The following is a 20,366-nucleotide window of genomic DNA, read 5'->3' on the forward strand; positions in this document are numbered from 1 at the left end:
ATAGGTGTGTTGCTTAGACTCTGTAAACCACAGTCTCCTCCTTGGAAAAATGTAACAAAATAGCATTACCATCACAAGTCAGTTTGGAGAGTAAAATGACTAAAGCAAGAAAGCACTTGGAGTGTCTGCAGCTCTGGCAGCAAGCCAGGCTCGCTGCAATGGTTCCAAGCCTACTGAGTTGAAACTTTTCCATGAGGTCAGTCTGGGGACCCAAACCATTTCCCTTTCACCCCATGCCACTAGTAGCATGAAGGGTTGTTGGTGGGGATGGGAGAATGGAAGAGATAGGAAATGAAGGGTCGTGACCTGGTTATACAGTCGTTGTTGCTTTGAGGGAATGGAAGGATTCTGTGCTGATTGGTTGTGTGTGTGTGTGTGTGTATGCACACGTGCATGTGCATTCGCACCATCAATGAACAAAAGAAGGGTAAATGACAAGAACTAAGGTTGCTTCAAATGTGTGGAAAATTTATGACTTATCAGTCATTTTACATATATGTATCTAAGCCAGGGTGCACAGCAACTCATGAGGGCCCATGAAGAGGGGGGCAGCATATAACCACAATAAGCATAGGTAGAATGTTGGACGCCATGTTACAGATCTGTAGACTCATTCCTTGTTATAGGCTCCTAGAGGTCTCATCCTTTATTCCAGTCTGGGCCCAGGCACTAAAGTGACAGATGCTATCCTGATAGAAAAAGTAGGTAAGAGGAAAAAATGAGAAACAAGAGGATTAAGGCACCAGAGGAGAAACAGCATTAGAGAATTTGGGGATTGGGACCCACTAGAATTTATTCAATGCCCATGTGCAGAAAACCAAGGAGAAAGCTATAGCAAGGGCAGCTGGCTTGAGCATCTATGAGTTTTTTTTTTTTTTTTCCCTTAAGGTCAGTCACCCAGGCAGGTGCAATGGAGCCAGTGAGTGGGTTGTACCACGTGTGTCTAGAAAGCAAAGCCACCATCTTGTGAATCATTGAAGAGTACTGCTAAAAACAGCCCAGAAGCTGATGTAGAGAGCCTGTAGTTATGGTACAGCTCTGAAGCAACCTTGAAGAGGTTAGCCCTGGGAGTCCAGTGACTGCCTGGAAAAAACAAAAACAAAAACGTGATAAGGTCAGGGAAACAGCAAGGTCATTGTTTCTATCACTGTGTAGGGAAAGGACCAAATGTAAGCAGCAGAGAGACCTGATGGGCAAGCAAAGAGGCAGGGGGTCAGGAAAGCAGCTTGCAAGCCAGAGTTGGGGATGCAGATGAGAAGGGCTAAACTAACTGCAGTGGGAAAGCTGCGAAGGGCTGCCTGCAGTTTCTACCCACAAAAGTGCTGGGTCAGCTACTTTACTCTCTCCTACTGCTGCATCACTTTTAAAGGGACAGGATGCTCCAGGACCCAGAGGCGGAAATGGTCTTTGCTCATAGGCTAAGAGGCTAAATTCAGACCGAAAAAAAAAAAAAGTGGTTGGAAACAGCTGGTGGAAAAAAACGGTCTCAATCCAGTCCTCGGAGGAAATGTCTGCGCCCTGTTCTCCATCCCTTTATAAAGCGCCCTCCTGTCTGCATTTCATTCTCTCGATCTACATTTTTTTCACCTTAAATCAACCTGGCACTTTGTACACAAAGGGTCTAGCAGCGCCCCTGCTTAATCCAGGGCCCTTGGCGACTTGGGGTGATTACTGAGAGCTACTCTAATGGTTTATGAGAAGTGTCACTTCCTCCCAGCTTCTTGTATCTGCCACTAGGCAGTTAGCGTTACAGCCTGCTCTCTAACACCGCGGATGAGACTGCTGTAAATACCACACAGCAGGGTTCTTCTGCAGTGGAAACTTATAAGCCAGACTCACGAAGCCAGTGCCCGGACTCCCGATGACCCCGGATTGCGGCAAAGAGGTGTGGGAGTGGACAGAGGGGAGGGTCACCTGGCCCCACGCTTTTCCCTTGGGGCCCTGCGGGAGCCTGCTTTCTAACCCGGGGGGCAGGGGAAGGTCGCTCCAGGGATGGGCACCTCCAACACCAGCGAAATCTGCAAATTCATTGCTGCCTCTGTCTTTGGGGCGAAACCCTCCGGTCGGGAGTAGGGCCAGCCCCAGGGCTTCGCCGCCATAGGCTGACTTCTCCCCCAGAAAAAGCCTTTTATTTGCTTCTCTACCGCAGGGCTCCGGTCTTTGGACTTTTCTTCCCCTCTCGCACGCCGTCGGGAGCTGCGCTCAAGTCTTAGCAACTTTCACCATCTTGACCCGAGAGTCTAAGACAATGTGAACAAAGAGGAGCGGGGTGGGGGCTGGGGGGAGACGGGGCCTTCGGGCGGGCTGCGGGGACAGTGCCTGTGTTGGGGACGCCTTGCTCAGAGGACCGGGGCGCTGGTGGGTGGCAGGGCGCGGACAGCGCCACCGGCGGGCCCTGCCCCTGTCTGCCCCGGGCAGTACGTTTCTTTGTCCCTGCATGGGGCTGGGCTCGAAGGCCGCTGGCCGCGAGCAAAAGCCCTGACCCGGGACCAGAGCTCCGGCTTCCAAGTCACCCGCGGCAGCGAGCGAGCCCTGAGCAGCAAGCAGCGCTAGTGCCCAGGCGGCGGCTCCCGTCCTGCTCTTAGGCTATGCAGAGAGCCTCGGGCCATGGAACAAGCCTGGAACTCGTGCCTTTCGCTTCTCTCAGGCAAAGTGGAGCTCAGGGTGGCAAAGCCCATCCTGAGTAGCTTGGCTTGGGGGCGAGAGAGAACTCACTGGAACCTTCTCCCCGAAGACGCGCACTCAGATCTGGGGCGTGAGTCGAACTCAAGGACAGGGGCTGTTTTCAGGAGCCCTGGGTGCCCTTTGCTCCTAGCCTCAGGAACCTGGGGGGCGGAGGCAAGGACCCGAACAACCCAAAGATGCGAGCCAGAACTCCTTAACAAACCCGAGTGTGGGTCCACCAGTGTGTGTGTGTGTGTGTGTGTGTGTGTGTGTGTGTGTGTGTGTGTGTGTGTGTGTGTGAGAGAGAGAGAGAGAGAGAGAGCGAGAGAGCGAGAGAGCGAGAGAGAGAGAGAGAGAGAGAGAGAGAGAGAGAAGAATCTGACTCACACCCAACTGTCATACCTGCAATATAGTTTGCGCGTCTGTGAGTCTGGATAAAGAATGAAAGAGAAACTGCCCTGTCCAGCCAAGCTCCCTACACCAACCTTTCCCTTCCAGTCTATTTTATAATGAGCCTCAAGGTTACAGAGTCCGCGCGAAAACTGCCTTCCCAGTTCCCCTCTGACCCTGTGCCTTTAGCGAGCTAGATCTCAGGCGGCCGAACGTCTCCAGGGCTGCTGCTTCCCCTCTCTGGCACCGCGTCTCCGGCGTCTCTAAAGCCGGTTTCCTAGGACTCGGGTTTCCCCGTGAAGTCCCGCGCTCAGCCCGCCTGTGCCCGGCCTGCGGCAGAGCGGCTCGGGCGTCAGGGCGGGCGCTAGGACCGGGCGGAGCGGGGCGGCCGCCGCGCTACCTTAAACCCGGCCCAATGCCGCCGCCTGCGCCACTCTGCGCGCCGGCGGGGGCTGCGCAGGAGGAGCGCTCCGCGGCCACGGCGCTGCGCGGCCCGCGCGGCGACACCTGTTCGCGGCAGCCCGGGCAGCACGCGAGCTCCGGGACGCGGTCCTCGCCCGCCGCTTGCCGCTCGCCTCATTGCAAGCCGCTGGACCTCCGCAGAGCCTCTGTAGCGTTCTGGATACTAGCTTTGGACGCCGAAAGTTTTTTTCTTCCTTCTTTTTGTTATATTATCCTTATTTTTTGGAGGAGGGACTGGGAGGAGAGATTTGTCGCCGCCGCCAACGTGAGATTTTTTTTTTCCCCTTGAAGGATTCATGCTGATGTCTGCAGAGTCGGTTAGAGAGTAAAAACAGCGCATGCCTTTCTGGAGTCAGGATCCGTAAATTCTGACGTAGCCCGAGCATCTTAAAAATCCCTGTAATATCGCCCAGGCACTTACGTTGCTATGGTCATTCTGATCTCTAAGCAAATGGAGAAACTACGGATTTTTTTCCCTTATTACGGTCGGATGGGATGAAGACCTTTCTGCCCGCTGGGAGTCGAGGCTCCGTATGTAGCGATGCATAGCTGTGTTGATCAATGTCAGTGTGTGAGTATGAAGTGGTGGCTTCTTAGACTATCAGTGGTTTGACCTTGAACCTGTGCCAGAGAAACAGCCGATTACTTTTATTTATGCATTGGATGGATTGAAGAAAAGAACCCTTTTTCCCTCTCTGTCTGCAACTGCAGCAAGGGAGGGGAGTTGGATATACCTCGCCTAGTGTCTCCTGGTTGATACCATCATTATTGTTTATTCTTGTGATTAAAAGCCGAGTCCTCTGATGGCTCCCTTAGGTGAAGTTGGGAGCTATTTCGGTGTGCAGGACGCGGTACCGTTCGGGAACGTACCGGTGTTGCCGGTGGACAGTCCGGTGTTGCTAAGTGACCACCTGGGTCAGTCCGAAGCAGGGGGGCTGCCCCGGGGACCCGCAGTCACGGACTTGGATCATTTAAAGGGGATTCTCAGGCGGAGGCAGCTGTACTGCAGGACTGGATTTCACTTAGAAATCTTCCCCAACGGTACTATCCAGGGAACCAGGAAAGACCACAGCCGATTCGGTAGGTATGCCTTTAACCCCTCAGTGTCCACGCGGTGACACGTTCAGATTATTAACTACCAGGAAGGCGGTGGTTAGACGGGGATGCTGGAAGGGCTATATTGTCATATTCATATCCTCCCACCCCCCACACCTTTGAGTATCTTGCCAGCCCAGGGAGGGAAAAAGCCTCCGGAATTGCAGATCTGCGGCTGGCATTGGTGCAACTCCACACTCAGAAGGCCCTTCTTTTCTTCTTCTTCCTCTTCTTTCTTTTTTTTTTTTAAAGGGGGGGGGTAGTGAGTATGAATATAACCCAAATCCCAAGTTTTTTCATTAGATATGCGAGAAGATAAGGTTTACGAAGTTTCTTTCTAACGGACCCATTTCCACGAGTTTAAAGCTTTAATCACTAAGAACTTTAAACTGCGTCCACTTTTCTGTAGGTAGCCGGTATCTTGCTCAAATTAAGTTTCTCTCCCTTTCCATTTCCTCTAATAAGCATTCTGCCTGAATTGTAAATTAAGCGTGCTGTTTATTCCTGGTGCTGGTCTGAAAGCCTCGCAGGCGAAGATTGCTGGCTGTTCTGTGGGGAGCACTGAGGTCGTGTTTTAGATCCGAAACATCCGGGCAGAAGCTCCTGGGGGGGGAAAAGGACCCGAGTGGGGGGCCGAAATCCCACTAGGGGTGTCGGCTCTTACATCCATTGACTCCCAACCTCTGCTTTATAATTTCCACAGCCTGTAGCCTTGTGTGGGTTTCCTGGGTGGCTCTGGTGTGAGTGTTTGCGTGTGCTTGCAAAAGCTGCAGGCTCATTTCAAAGGACATTCCGAAGATTTCGTGTTCCGAGCAGGGTACTTGTGACTCAGCACCGAAGGCTGCAGACTCAGGTGGGGACTCTGCCCACTTTCATGCTTCCACACACGTGCCTGGCGGGGCACCTTCAGTGGTGGTGCAGTGCTAAGTCAGCGAACACAGTTCTGCCTGGTGTTGGGGAGGGGGCGGGGTGTGTGGAATCTAGGTTTCCCCTTTACTTAAAAAAAGAAAAAAAAATCGACAGTTTGGGCAACCAGACTGTTGGAAGGAGTTAACTCCTGAGTGAACCCACCTGACAACACTTAGACTAGGTCGTAAAACCAAGTCCTGTGGTGATTTTTCTTCCTCATGCCTTAATGCCAGATGTTGGAGGAAATCTAAACTACGTGCTAGCTTCGTGGACTGTGGATGTTGCCCGGAGGTGAGGAAGGTCCAGGCCTGGATGAAGATAGTCCAAATTCTTGAGGCCCAGGGTTTCTCCCTTGATTCACTACTGAGGCTGGGGTCGAAAGTGAACCCAGTCAATATGGCCAACTGACTTGTGTCCCCTCGCTGCTTAAAAACAGAAAGTGTAGCTCATCGCTGCGATGATTCCTTGGAAACCTAACTATCTTCCCACCACCCTGTAAGTAAACGCCGCTGCTGGCTGTCGCGGGGAAGACTAAACTTTACTGGAGTGCTTGTCTAGCTGGCCACCTTAAGGGCTGCTACGGAGCCGGGTTTTCCGAGCAAGACAGGCAGCGGGAGGCCGGTGGTGGCGGAGATAGAGTGTCCTGGCGGTCGGGGCAGCCTGCTTGATGCCCGGGCAGCCCGCTTGATGCCCGGGGCAGCTGGAGCCGGGTCCTCCCGCGCTCCCGGCCGGCAGGTGCGGGCTCAGCCCCGGGCCCCGCGCCGCTCTGGCTCCGCGCGGTCCTAAGAGCGCTCGGGTTCTAACTCCCTTTCCATGGTGCTCCTGTGCGCCCCTCGGTACTGCGGGGACCGCTGGGGTTCAGGGGAGGAAAGACAGGGGCCGACTCCCTTCTGACCGCGTGTAGGGTGTCCGACTTTTCTTTTTTGCCCTCGTTTAGTCCCTTTGCTTTCTCTTTGTGTGTGAGTGCGGGTCTGGCGGCGCTGACAGCCGCCGCCCGAGGAAGCGCGGTGGTGGTGTGCGGTGTGGGAACCGCCGGAGGTGCGCACCGCAGCCGGAGAGTTGGTGGCGGGGACCGAGGACAGACTGGAGGTTGGAACTGAGCTTCGCGGTCTCATGCAGGGTCCCCTCCCCACCCCCCTTCTTTCCGAAGCGCGCAGCGGGGTTTGGGAGAGTCGTAGGGCTCCGCTGGGTCTGGGAGGTGGGTCGGGGGCCCCTGGCCTGGCGAGGCCACAGTCGCAGGGGAAGGGGTGGGGGTGGGGGTGACAAAGGGCCTCGCCAGGCGGTGCAGGGGGTGGCATGCTATTGTTAACCACTAGCCTAGGGAAGGCATCCGGATCTAGTCTTGCGGGAGCAGAAGGCCGGCTGCACTCGGAGCGCAGGGCTGCAGGGGCGCTGCGACCAGCCAAATCCACCTTTATTGTGTGAATTACCGGGTCCCAACCAGGGGTGCCTCACAACTGGGCCCAGGTCAAGTGATAGCCCTCACACTCCGGGCCCCTCCACGTACCTTCGCCCCCACCTCCCAGTTTTCTTTCTTTCTTTTTAAAAATGCAGTAGTCACCCTTAAGATAGGACGTTTGCCACGCGCACTTGATACATCTGATATTGAGTCTCTGTGCTAGGCTGCAAGGGCGGGGAGCGCGCGCGTTCAGGGGTCAGCGGACAAGGACTGCAGGTACCGCCCGCCGCAGAACCCAGACTATGGAACAAAAAGCCCCAATCTCCTCACCCCGCCCCGATCCTAGAGGTTGGAGAATGTGTCGCCAAGGAAGTGACATCTCTACTCTCGGGTTCCGCACAGTGTGTGTGTGTGTGTGTGGGGGGGTGTTGTTAGGAGGGAAGCGGAAGCCCCGGCCCATGCTGGGGACCCCGGGTGCAAGTATAGCAGGTCGGCCCGGTGTCTGCCGCGGGGGGGAAGGGCGCGCCTGGCTCTTGGCGGTGCCACTCACCCTCGTTCGGATGGAGCTGAGTGGGCGGTTGTGCGCAGTGGGGGTGGGGAAGGAGGGTTATTTAAGTCTTTCATCCGGTTGCAGTGAGAAGCGGGCCCCCGGGGTGACAGCAGTGCCGCGGTCTCCCGCTGCTGCTGCTGCGGCAGGTCCCAATATTAGCAACCTCTGCAGCGCCGTGCGTGTGCCGGGAGCCTCCGCGCCCTGCCTCCTCAGCCCCGCCCTCAGGGAGTTGCGTCGGCGCTAGGACCCGGCGGCGCGGAGCCGGGCGGGGCGGATGGGCTGCGGGGCGCACCTGGCGTCCGCGCCGCCTAGGCTTCACCTTCCACCCCCTCCCCGCAGCCAGGGCCTCCGCGCCTCCTTGGCTCCTCCCTGGGGACTTCGTCTTCTCCCTGGGTTTCAGAGTAGCTGTAGGTGGGGTGGGTTTACACCTCGATTAAAATAGAAGGTGCGTTTTCTACCTGAAAAGGAACGGCAGAAGGAAACGTGCTGGGCCAATGCTTTCTGCCGCCCCCGAGCCGCCGCAGGTGACTGCCGCTGCTGGCACGCTCGGCGGGGCGGGACAAGGCCGAGGCCGTGCGGGGGACCTGGGGGTGAGGGAATCTCAGCGCTGCAGGGCTGCAGGCGGGCCGGGGAGTTGAAGGTGGGAACTTAAGGAGTCCTTTGTTTTTCCTTGGGGGTGATGGGAGCTGGGAGGAGGGGACCATGGGTCCTGTCTCTGAGTGATGGCCTGGGAAGCAAGTATGTGTTTTTTACTTGGAAGGGCTTTCTGGTCTTGCTAGCTGTTAAGACAATGAGCAGAAATTAAGTAGGCAGTTCAGAGTAATGAAAAAGTGAACGCTGGGCCTGTGGAGGCTGAAGCAGGCCTACCTCCTGGTCTGGGGCTGGTGACTCAAGATGCTTCTAGAACCCTACATTGGCACTCCTGCTTGTGAGCCATTTGAGGGGCAGGACCTGGCCTGTTAAAGGAGCAGGGTGTCAGATGTTGGTGGTATTAGGTGGGAGAAAGAAGATGGTGTGATTAAAATAATAATAATAAAACGAAGTTAAACCGTATTTGCAGGGTTTTGCAGAAAAAAACAAAGTTCGATTCTTTGTGCCTTGGCTTTTTCAGTACTGCACAGAGGAAAGCCTTCATAACTAAGAGCCGCCTTTAAGCTTGCTGCAGGAAACTGGGCTATCCATTCAACTGCTGCTTCCCGAGGGACACAGCTTTGTTCAAGCTGGTTCAGGGATTCCTAGATTCAGGCTGTGTGATGACCCTCTGGGGCTCCATGTGACTACTATGGGGTGTGTGAAGCTGTGGAAGAGGAGCTTAGCCACTCCCTCCACCCACTTTTGAGACAGGCACTTAAGTAGCATAGGCTAGCCCACTACTGATCCACCTGCCCACAGCTCCCAAATGCTGGAATTACAGGCCTGGTATTACCATGTCCAGTTTCACCTTCCCCTTTTGGTAACCCCCATACCATATTTCTCTGTAAAATCTGGACCTTTTTTTTCTTTCTCTCTCCCCTACCCCCCATTTTCTTTTCTCTTCTTCCCACTTCCTCCTCAGTTTCTTCTTTCTCCTGTTTCTATTTCAACATAGTCACCAGGATAACTATGGTACCCAGGCTGGCCTGGAATTCTTGAGTTTAAGCTTCTTCTGCCTCAGTTTGTGGAGAAGCTGGACCACTGTCTACTCCACTGTACTGATATATATATATATATATATATATATATATATAATATATATATCTTTGATAATTGCGTATATTTATACAATGAATCGTATTTTGATCATATCCGCCTCTTATTTCCTTCCTCTAGTTTATCCCAGGATACTTCTAACAGGTCCCTAACGTCATGGTGGTGACTGTTCCAGCTACCTCTTCCTCTTTCTGAGTCCAGTCAGTACGGCCCCTATATACACTTGGGTATGGGACTATCTAATGAAGCAACCCACCGGCAGCCCAGCCACACCCTCAAAGAAAAATGGCTCTTCCTCTGTTAGCAGCTGCTAACTGCCAAAGGCTCCCCAGCCAGGGGTGGGAGGTTATCTGCCTGTCTCCCATCCATGCTGGGACACTGACTGCCTTGATCCTATGCAAATCTTGTGCAGGTAACCTCATGTTAACAGTCATGTCATGTCCAGAAGACAGCATTTCACAGCATCCTTTCTATCTTTTGGCTCCCCCCCCCTCCTCTCAGGTGTTCTCTGAATTGCAGAGGGTGGTGGTGATTATAGATGTCCCCTTTAGGGCTGAGCGTTCAGTCACTTATTCTAAGTGATTTAATTAGGAGTCTCTGCATTATCAGCTTCCCACTGCAAAAGAAGCCTTAGTTAGAACCCAAAGTGAATATTTAAAGGGCAACTTGACAGCATGATAGTTTAGCAAAAATCCCAGTAGCAGATTCTACCCCAGGGCCTGTGGTTGCCAGTCACAGGCCGTTGACTAGGTTTATAGGGTCAGGTATGAGTTCTTTCCTACGAATCAGGTCTCAAATTAAGGCAGAGAGAAGTTGGTTATTCCTATAATGGTTGTGCCACTATCACATTGGTGGGCATGCCTCACCTGGCAGGTCCGTAGCACACAGGGTAAAACCATTGATATTTCTCTCCAGTGGTCTGTCTGACCCCCTCATCACCGTGAAAACTAGCCAGCAGAATGGACGTTTCCTGGTTAGTCTGAGGTTGAGTTCTCTATGTCCTGCAGCCAAATCGTGTGACAATAAGGTTTTATCATCTTGCGATGGTGGTCAATGAAGCGGTCAATACTGGTTTTGTTGTTTGATCTAAAGAGGGCACAGGTTAGGGTACAACAGCTTCTGTCTGTCATCTCTCCCATTTCCTATGGCTGGCTTTAGAGGTGAGGCACAGCGTAAGTGGACTTAGGAGGGTGGACTGACTAACCTTCAGTTAGGGACACAGCTGAACAGAACTAGGCACTCCAGTCACGAGTAGCCAGGGAGACTGGGGAGAGGGAGACCTAATCTGGGACTCTTCCAGAAGAAGTGTGTGACCAGTGAACTTTGGCTTTATCAGCCCCCGTGGGTCCTTATAGAAACGGTTCTCTGTGGTGGAAGAGAGAGGACAAATGTCACTTGTCTACCTGCAACCCAGTTACCATTCCCTGCTATGGCTTTTCTGAGCCTATTAGGTTGTGTGTGCTAGGAGAGAGAGGCCAAAATGTCAGTTTTAGGCCAACTCATTATTCTCCTTTTCCTCCTTCCTTTTTACTCCTCTCCTCCTTCTCCCCTTGATCTCGAAACATCCCATCTTTAGAACAGTCTCCCAGGTTGTCACTGACCTAGTATTGTCCATGTTGGTTACTCAGCTTTGCACAGGTCACCAGATTAGTGTAAGGAGTGCTCTGACCTCAGAGCGGTTGGCAGCACTTGCTTGGTACCAGCTGAGGGCTTGATCTGCTGGAGTGCAGAATCGTAGAGCTCACTGTGGACAAGGTGGTACGAGGAATGATAAAGATTCCAGTCTGCATGGGGTGGGGTCTGGCTACCCTGTTGCCAGGACTCCCTGACCTTACCACACTGGCGCTTTCTGGGTGTGGGAGAAGGACTGTGACTCACACGGTTGGGTGTTCTGCTTGCCCTTGGGTTATAGGGGTGACCTCATAAAAATCTGGACTGTTTTTTGTTTTTTTTTGTTTTTTTTGTTTTTTTTTTAGGTCCCTGCTCTAAAGGAGCTTCAGGGATATGGATGATGGTTTGAGGTGACAAAGTATTTCCACCTGGGTTCACTGGGTCCTGCTTCTTGCTGGGAGACCTCCCCAGACTCATTTCAGATTTTTCTATTTTCTTTTTCTTATGATACTCCCCTGACTTGTTCTTCTGTAACTGAACAAACCACTGGTCTCGTGTCCACCTGTTCCCTATATATCTGCCTCCCACTATGTGAGCCACACTGTCACCATGGGTCAGTTTATTGGTTCTTCTCACTACAGCAGCCCCTTCCTCTGCTAGCTTCACTTTTTACTATGTCTGAAAATGTTAAATGGAATATTTCAGAAATAATTCAAAAATTTAAACACCTTTTATTACACTATCCATTACTGGCTCTATTTTTATTAGTTACTATTAACCCCCTAGGGGGGCTAATTTGTAAATTAAATTTTGCCATGAGTATATATATACAGGATAAAACAGTATAAATAGGGTCTGGGGTGCTATGGCTTCGGGCATGCAAGGAATGTCTCTCCACAGATAATGATGAAAGGATGACCACTGAGCAGGAGGCAGGGCCTACGCTACATATTTCTCTCATAGTTTTATATTTAATAAGCGGCATGATGGTTGGTTGATATAATCCCTCAATAATAGGTCACTGTCTAAAAAAGTAAAAGCATATGTGTTTTAGCTATTATATCAATAACTAGAAAAAAACAAGATAAAAATACTAATATTTTCATCTTCATATTAAGTAATAGTCCCAGAGATAAGTGTATAAAAGTGGCAAGAAATTACAGATACAAACCCCAAAAAGTTAGGGCCAACTGCTCAATGTGCACAGAACTCATGGAAACAGGTCTTCCAGTCTGAGTGACTTGAGGAAATTCCAATTGTCCTTTTGTACTCTGGGGATGAAGACATTGCAGTGCCCAGGACTGTCCTAAAGACTGGAGAAGCCGACTTCTCATGCTTAGGCATTTGGCTGTTACATGATCCTTACTGTAGTCATTACTACTGTTCTTGCTATTCATGGACCAGTCAGTGAGGTAGTTTTTGAAATTGTACTCTCTGTTGGATCTGGTCGAGCTGTTGGTGGGTTATTAGCTCTCAGAGCTGCCTTGTGTGTAGAGGAGACAGATCATTGTGTGGCCTCTAAGAGGACAGGAATGGCTTTTAGTTTTATGGTTAACCCTTTCCTCATTGACCTGGTAAATTAAATTGCACAATCCTCAAAGTGGGTGAAATGTTTCCTGTATTTCATTTTACAATGAAAGGCATGAAGTAAGTCCTTATGCTAATCTCAGGATTTATACGGCCTTGATTAGGGTGCACTTTTGTGGGGGATACTGAGAAAAGAGTTTTGTATGTGTTTCTTAATAATGTGAAGGTGTTTCAATTTTGATTATTTTGAGTCATAAGGGTTAGAAATGGTATCATGAAATAAAATGACTGCATCATAATTTAAGTATATCTCCTGTTCAATAAATCTCAAGGAGATGTTGCCTCTTCAGCCTTCCCATTTGCTTTGTGAAGGAGGGAAGGCTAGTGATACACTGGTTTGTGTCTGGTGTCTGGTCAGAGAAAGTTACAAGTTAGAACTTGACATGTAAGGGGTGATTTTACTGTTATTACAATCTTTTGTTCTGTTAGAATAAAGCATGTGAGCAGGCTTTCTGTAAGCATAACATAAGGACCTTCGTAACATTTTGTACATCTACAAGGACAAGTGATACTGTGTGTACAAGAGTGATACTATGTGTACAAGAGTGAGTGATACTATGAGTACAAGAGTGAGTGATACCATGTGTATAAGAGTGAGTGATACCATGTGTACAAGAGTGAGTGATACCATGTGTACAAGAGTGAGTGATACCATGTGTACAAGAGTGAGTGATGCCATGTGTACAAGAGTGAGTGATACCATGTGTACAAGAGTGAGTGATACCATGTGTACAAGAGTGAGTGATACCATGTGTACAAGAGTGAGTGATGCCATGTGTACAAGAGTGAGTGATACCATGTGTACAAGAGTGAGTGATGCCATGTGTACAAGAGTGAGTGATACCATGTGTACAAGAGTGAGTGATCACCTTGTAATTGAGTTTCCTTTTGACTGAACCCTTTATTACATTTATGGAGTCAGAGTCTTCATTTCATAACAGCCCAGTCTAGTTCATGATTGATGGAAAAGTTATTGTTTTTTGCCTATATAAATGCTTTTTTCATTAGTCACAGGAGCCTTACTTTAGTATACATATAACATACTATTATATATAATATATACATTAATATATTAATATATTAATATATCATATTACATAGATCATTAGCATATATACATTGATTTTTACCAAACTTTTATAATATGTAGTTATTCTAAAAATTTAAACATATATTAATATATATTAATATATTATATATATTTCACTTATACTGTTACCATAGCCTTTTTTCCCTCCCTTTTCTATGTTCTTAGATGTAAGTACACTTTCTCAATGACTGAAGATATTTTCAAAATAAGCTGTATAAAATATTTGGTATGCACTGCCACAAGATCTACACAAAGTGTAGCACTTTAATTTATAGCCAGAGTGGGAGTGTGGCCAAGCACAGAGATGATTAGCAGCATCTGTGTATCCTGCGGGATGACCATCTTAAAGCAACAGTAGACTCGGAGACTGAAGCTGCTGTTGTGTGGCCATAAAACTCTGGATTGATGCCCAGCTTAGGTGTTATTTTTAGTAAGGTAAGCAAGGCAAAAGAAGGAAGTGAAAGGGATCGTTATATTGATTTGATTTGAGGAAAGAGTATTCCATGCCTATTTTAATCGGGAGCATTTTTTCTTTCTTTCTTTTTTCTTTTTATGGACCAGCATTTCCTCCTCCATTATTAAGATGTTTTAATTGTTTAACTATTCTTTGAAGTTTAGGCAAGAACAGAAAAAGAATCACCACCCTGTTTAAGCAGAGACACTTGAGGTGTGTGTTTGGCACTTTATGACTTTCAAATGGAGGTTATTCAATTGAGGACTAGATCATTTTCTGGATAAGCTGGGGAAGGCTTTAATTAGCACCTCACTATTATTTTTAGACACATAATATTATTCTCTGAATAGAATTTTGAAAAATTATTTGCGCATATGTAATATATACATGTACACATTCACATATGCACTTATGTATGCAATATACAAATTGTGATTGTGTTTATTTCTCCCAGGCCCAGAGAACAATAAATAAAAATTCAAAGTTCCCAATATAAATACTTAATTTTACATATATAAAATGGAAATATATCATTTCCCTTTCAAGTATACTCTTAGCTCATTAGGACATATACATTGATTTCATCAGACTTGTCATTTAGAATGTTTAGTTATTCTAAAAAATTTAAACTGTGTTAGTTATTAGGTAAAGGTTGTCCCATTGTGATAATTTAGTGTTTGACTATGATAAAGTAGAATTTATTTGGAACATCAGTTTTTTAGGGCTGAAGTCGTGTCTGAGGTGCTCCAAGTCGGAAGCTGGGCCTGTTTCCTGACTGAAGCCCCTGGGCATACTGCGGCTCTAGGGAGATGCTTTGGGGCTCTAATTCTCCTGTCTGCTGTTTATCTCACAGGCATTCTGGAATTTATCAGTATAGCAGTGGGCCTGGTCAGCATTCGTGGTGTGGACAGTGGACTCTACCTCGGCATGAACGAGAAGGGGGAGCTGTATGGATCAGTAAGTAACAACAGGCACTTTGATAACACCATTTTTGCTAGGTTGAAGAAGAATCAAAAGGGAAACTGAGTCTGGAAGGCGAATGGGAGATTTTACTTTCTGAGGCATGTTGTTTCATTACAATTCTGTATCTTCACTAGACCAAATTTGCCAAGAAAATGCTTTATTTACTTGCCAAGCCATCTTCATTATCAAGTAAATAAAAATTCACAAGTGTGAAAAATCCATCTTCTTGTATTGAATGGGAGTTATTTTTGAAATGAATTGAAATGATCCCCAAGCTTTGCCAAGCATTGTAATTAAAACTAGAAATAGGTCGTGCAGTGAGAGTCCAAACCCTTTCTCTGAACAACACAAGATTTCCATTATGCAGGAGAGACGGAGGTGGAAATTATTGTCAGAGAGTCTTGTATGTGACTAAGGGTCCAGCAGCACTGTAATTATGTGCGAGCATTATGAGTTTCTGTTTCCCCATTCTCACTTTCTATCCTTACTAGCTTGGAAGGTCCTTATGGTGATGGAGTATTTGTTGTAACCTGCCAGTGGTCGGGAACTGTGCCTGATCCTGGGGTGTAGCTGTGAGTGACATCAAGTCTCTGGTTCTGCTCTGCTAAAGGGTGGTTGGTTTAGTTCTCATGCATCTTCCCAGTTCTCATAGTGTTGGAACATGTCACCTGCATGGAACAGGGTAGGAGTTTAGTATTTTTGCTAGACATTGAATAGGATGACTGGATCATTAATTACTGTTTGGAACACAGTTCATCAGCAGTGTTTTGAACAAAACACTTTAAGGTTTACATTATCATGTACATTAAGGCCTATTTATTGGTGGTCAGGTGACCATTTAATTCAAGTTACTTGAACTATAAAAACTTGGATTAGTGCTTACAAAAGTTGGAATGTAGAGGAAGCTCAGACAAGAAAACATTCTGAAGTTCTCAGTTATTACAATTGTAAGACAGCATGGTCCTAGATACACCTCTCTATTACCCATATTCTAGTTTTGGTTTTAGATTAAAAAAAAAACTTCTTTGTATAAATGTTTTGTCTACATGTGTGCATACATGGCATGTGCATGCAGTGTCTTCAGAGGCCAGAAGAAAGCATCAGATCCCCTGGAACTGGAGTTACAGATGGTTGTGAACTACCTTGTGGGTTCTGTGAACAGAACCAGCATGTGCCCCTAACTGCTGAGCCATCTCTCGCCCCCGTATCCTCCTTTTAAAATATGTGTACACACACATAGTGCAAAGTTTCACCCCAGTATTACAAATGGAAAAATTATACCCTGTATAACCTGAATATTTTACACATTTAAAAGTTTTAAAAAATGAATTTTAAGTATACAGAAGAATGTTCTATTAGTATATTTTTGCACACATGTTAAACTTTGTTTGGATTTTCCCCTTCATTACCCTTCCTTCTTATTTTCTCTCTTTCCTCATGTAGTTCTCCTGTTTTATTTTTATTTTTTTAAACAAGATGGGGATTTTTAGAAAAAATTTATTTATATGAGTATACTGTAGCTGTCTTTAGACACACCAGAAGAGGGCATCAGACCCCATTACAGATGGTTGTGAGCCACCACGTGGTTGCTGGGATTTGAACTCAGGTCCTCTGGAAGAGCAGTCAGTGCTCTTAACCGCTGAGCCATCTCTCCAGCCCCAGTTTTCCTGTTTTTGTGTCATATACATACATGTGTATAATAAATACTGTTGAATCTAGATCTTATGTGTAAGAGAAAGCATGCAATATTTGTCTTTTTCTTTTGTATTCTCTCCTTTCTGTGTCTCCACCTTTTAGACTTCTCCCCCCCCCCCACTCTTACCCAGACTCTCATTCTGTGATCTTTGTTTGGCTTATTTAGTTTAACATGATTTTCAAGCTCATCTATTTTTCTACAAATTTATTTAGTTATAAATTCTTCCTTATAACTAAACAAAACCTCACTGCGCCGTGTGCCACATTTCCTTGTCCACACATGTGTTGATGAAGCTGGTTCCGTATTTTGGCTGGGAAGAACTCACACTATTTTTACAGTCATAGGATGTACTTTTTCTACTTTAGAAGAATTTTCCACTATGCCTACTTGGTTTGGATATTTGAGTACTTTTTAGAAGTTCTTCTTGAAAAAGAGAATAAAGTATTTTAAAAATGTTTGTTTGGTATAGAATTTAATCTAGCTTCATAAATCCAGGTCTTGGCATATATACAATTACTTATTTTCTAAATGAAATAAGTACTTTGCTGGTACTTTTTAAGTGCAAGGATAGATCTGTAAGATGTAATTATAAAGTGTTTTAAAACAAAAGTCTACAGAATGATTTTCTCTTTTTGACATGCTCTTATTTTTTTTTTTCTTTTTGGATTTAATTAATTCAATCCCAGTTGAATACAATACAAGGCATTTTGTTTGTATGTAGAACGACATACTGCCCTTCAGTGGGTTGAACGGACTATATAGAGTTTTTTATTTCTGTATTGTTATTTACTTTTTTAGAGACTGGGTCTCATTCTGTCGCTTGGGATAGCCTTGAACTCTGCATCGTCTTCCCCAGCACTGAGATTACAGTCATGTAGTACAACACCTGGCAGGGGCCCAATACCGGAAAAAGGTGTTTTTATCTAGCAAGTATTAATCTCAGGATATGAATGTTAAATGTCTTAGTTATATATAGAAATATAGTTCATATAGGCACTAACATAAAATATGCGTCAGAATAAGTGTTTGTGTAGATGTAGATGCCATTTGCTCCCTGCTCTAAGGGCTGCCTTGCACGCCCCTCTGGAAAGTTCTCCCCAGCTGACCAATAACTAGACTGTCAGATGACATGGCCAGCATGATTCATACTCTGAGATTTATTGGCTGACAAGGGGAGCACACCTAACTCCATGTTCAGCAGTGCCATCTGCAGGATTTTGCACTGGCTTGAGTTTTTTTCCCAAGTGGATCCTTTCAGTCACTTCTGGAAGCGGAACTGTTTCAGCTGTCAGTCCCAGCTGTGTCCTCTAGGGCTTTTGAGCACAAACAGTATGTGATTAGAAGCGGGTTTGTAGGCTGTGGTAGCACATGCCTATAATCCCAATGCTTAGAAGGGTGAGGCAGGAGGATTGCTGCAAGCTGGAGGATAATCTGGGCTACATAGACAGGTCATGTTACTTGAGTTGTGAGCTCTCAGCTGTTCCTGCCAGATACCATGGGTCCACCACCATGGACTGTAAGCGTAGGAGCCATAGCCCTATTAAATACTTTCTTTTATTTAAAACAATCATTCAATCAAACAAATGCCCAAAACAGAACCAAAAACCAAACCAAACCAAACCCCAAGCACTAGCTGGGTGTGCTGGCGCAGGCTTTTAGTTGCAGCACTAGGGTTGAGTTTGAGACAGTCTGGTGTACTGTTTCAGGCTGACCAGTGCTCCACAGTGAGACCCTGTGTCAAAACAGCAACAAGAACCCCAACCCAAACTAAACAAAAAAAATAGTAGACTTCTTCCCTCCTTCCCCATGGCCACAGTCAGTTGGCAGTCCTAGCTGTGCATTCCAGTGAGGGAGAGCAAGGGACACATAGGACCTGTCTTCTGGGTCAAGCGTCTTTGGGATAGAGATCCCTCTTAGGACAGAGTGCTGTCAGAGACACTTGTGTGTTGTGATCTCTCTGTGGAAGCATGCTTTCAGATGTTCCCCTGCCCCGGAGCCTCTAAGCATCAATACCTTCTCCACAGTGATGTCAGAATTGCCCTCTGCAACTTGATCAGAGGGTCAGGTTGCTGAGATGTCTTCAGCGTTTCCCCGGAAGCACACGCTGCCCTTCTGTACAGCATTCCACACTTCTCACTGAGCTTGTTGCCTGGGTCTACATCGCTGGTGTCAGGTTGCCTATCTGTTTCTGCATGTCATTTGAATCTATCCACTGTTCCCCAGATGTCATGAAGTCTGGCTTGTGCATGTGGGTAAGGTAGTGCCCGTCCGGAATACCTTTGTCTCACCTTCTCCACTTGATGAAATAGCACCCTTTAATTAAGGTCCAGTGGAAATATTACCCGTTCTGCAGAGCCTCCTGCAACCCCAGCTGTGGTTCTGCGTATTCTAGTTAGCGTGTCTCGTTTGTCCTGGGAGCTGCTTTACACCTCCATCATTATGCAGGCAGCACTATGATTGGTAGGGTAGTCCAGCGTGTTTCCCATAGCGGATCCAAAGGACCTGGCCACCCCTCATTTTACCTCCTAATGTTACCTAGTACGTAGCAGTGACCCTTGAGGAGGGAGGAGCTCAGTAAATGCTTCTTGGGGGGAAATGAATAGCATGGTGATTGCTTTCCAGCTCTTCTACAAGCTGTGCAGATAGCGACCTTGATGCTTCTCCATCTGTACAATGAGTGTACTCAGGATCCTAGTTGTAGGAGGAGCCTTTCCCTCAGCCCTATGCCTAATTGGGCCGTGCCCATGCTGTCCCTGGTGTGCATAGCCCAAAGGGGATGCAGCTGCAGCTGGAGCAGAGATAGCAGCAGAGCGTGGCCCGGCTCCCGTTCTGCCTCCTGCTCCTGTTCGCCTCTTCTAAGATGAAGCACACGAGCCTGACCCTTCAGCTGAGGTTCGCACTCTGGATGGACTCCAGAGTCCAGAGTTTGCATTTCCTGGGCCTTCTCTGTCTCGCCTCTGATCTCTTTCCCCAACCCCCACACAAAATGGTTGTGCAAGATCTTTTCTCCTCCACTGGGCAGAGCTGGGAGGAGAGCTCCCTGGGCAGCAGGGTTTTCCCTTTGCTGTGTCCTCATATGGGAGATTTGGAGAGTGGGGTTGAGAACTCTGCTCCCTTTGGGCCCTTTCGTGATTTCCATTAGGTTTTGTGGTTATTCTGACCCCTGTGGCCATGGGAATGAGAAGTAACCAAAACAGCTTGTTCAGAGGCCACGAGATCGAAGGAAGACAAGAAACAGGCAATGGTGTTGGTGAGCACCCTTACCTGTGTGATGGGACACACATCTCAGTTACCAAAGGGAAGATCTGTTAAAAAGCGTTGAGAAGGTGGATAACAAGCGAAAGAAAGCAAGTAGGTTTGGGGAAACAGGAATCACTCCTGTTAAACAAACCACTGCAACATGTAGTGATGTACTTTTGTATTTGGGGGTTAATTATTCATTCATTGATTCATTCATTCTCTCTCTCTCTCTCTCTCTCTCTCTCTCTCTCTCTTTCTTTCTCTCTCCCTCTCTCTCTCTTTCTCTCTCCCCAACCCACCCTGGTTTTAAGCACATCCTAGGGCTAGATTAAAGGAGACATAAGTGAATGGGTGAAACTTCTTAGAAAAATAGAGGGGATGCCAATGTGACAATGTAGTCGCCGGAAAAACTGTGTTGCTAATGAGTCACACTTTAATTAAAAGGAGAATTTGAATAATTTTTACATTGGGTGTGGTCTGGATATTGTTCTCAGGTCCCAATTCATGTGTGTCCTTTTCATTCATATCTTTTAGAGACATTCATAGCAACTTGCTGTCTGGCCCTCT

The 20,366-nt window shown here is 47.4% G+C and overlaps 1 protein-coding gene and 1 long non-coding RNA gene across 4 annotated transcripts in view; one reads left to right on the forward strand and one right to left on the reverse strand.

Annotated features, from left to right (window-relative positions):
• Positions 1–759: 759 nt before the first annotated feature.
• LOC102550095 (uncharacterized) lies at positions 760–3,368 on the reverse strand. Of its 2 annotated transcripts, none has more exons than XR_005493976.2 (2): positions 3,231–3,368; positions 760–1,083 (listed from the first exon to the last, which is right to left on the reverse strand). It is a non-coding gene; the product is annotated as an uncharacterized LOC102550095 (long non-coding RNA). The 2 variants fall into 2 exon arrangements; XR_596146.4 differs by lacking the exon at positions 3,231–3,368 and adding an exon at positions 3,067–3,202.
• Positions 2,362–20,366, forward strand: part of Fgf9 (fibroblast growth factor 9) — a 44,444-nt gene continuing 26,439 nt past the window's right edge. The window contains exons 1-2 of one of the 2 annotated variants that reach the window (XM_039093009.2): positions 2,362–2,755; positions 14,754–14,857. In XM_039093009.2, the coding sequence (XP_038948937.1) occupies positions 2,608–2,755; positions 14,754–14,857 (252 nt within the window). In that variant the 5' untranslated portion in view covers positions 2,362–2,607. Of the gene's footprint in view, positions 2,756–4,167; positions 4,597–14,753; positions 14,858–20,366 lie in introns of those variants that run through there. The other variant, NM_012952.2, reaches the window with a different exon arrangement.

This window comes from Rattus norvegicus, chromosome 15 (genome assembly GCF_036323735.1).
Source record: "Rattus norvegicus strain BN/NHsdMcwi chromosome 15, GRCr8, whole genome shotgun sequence".
Taxonomy (NCBI): domain Eukaryota; kingdom Metazoa; phylum Chordata; class Mammalia; order Rodentia; family Muridae; genus Rattus; species Rattus norvegicus.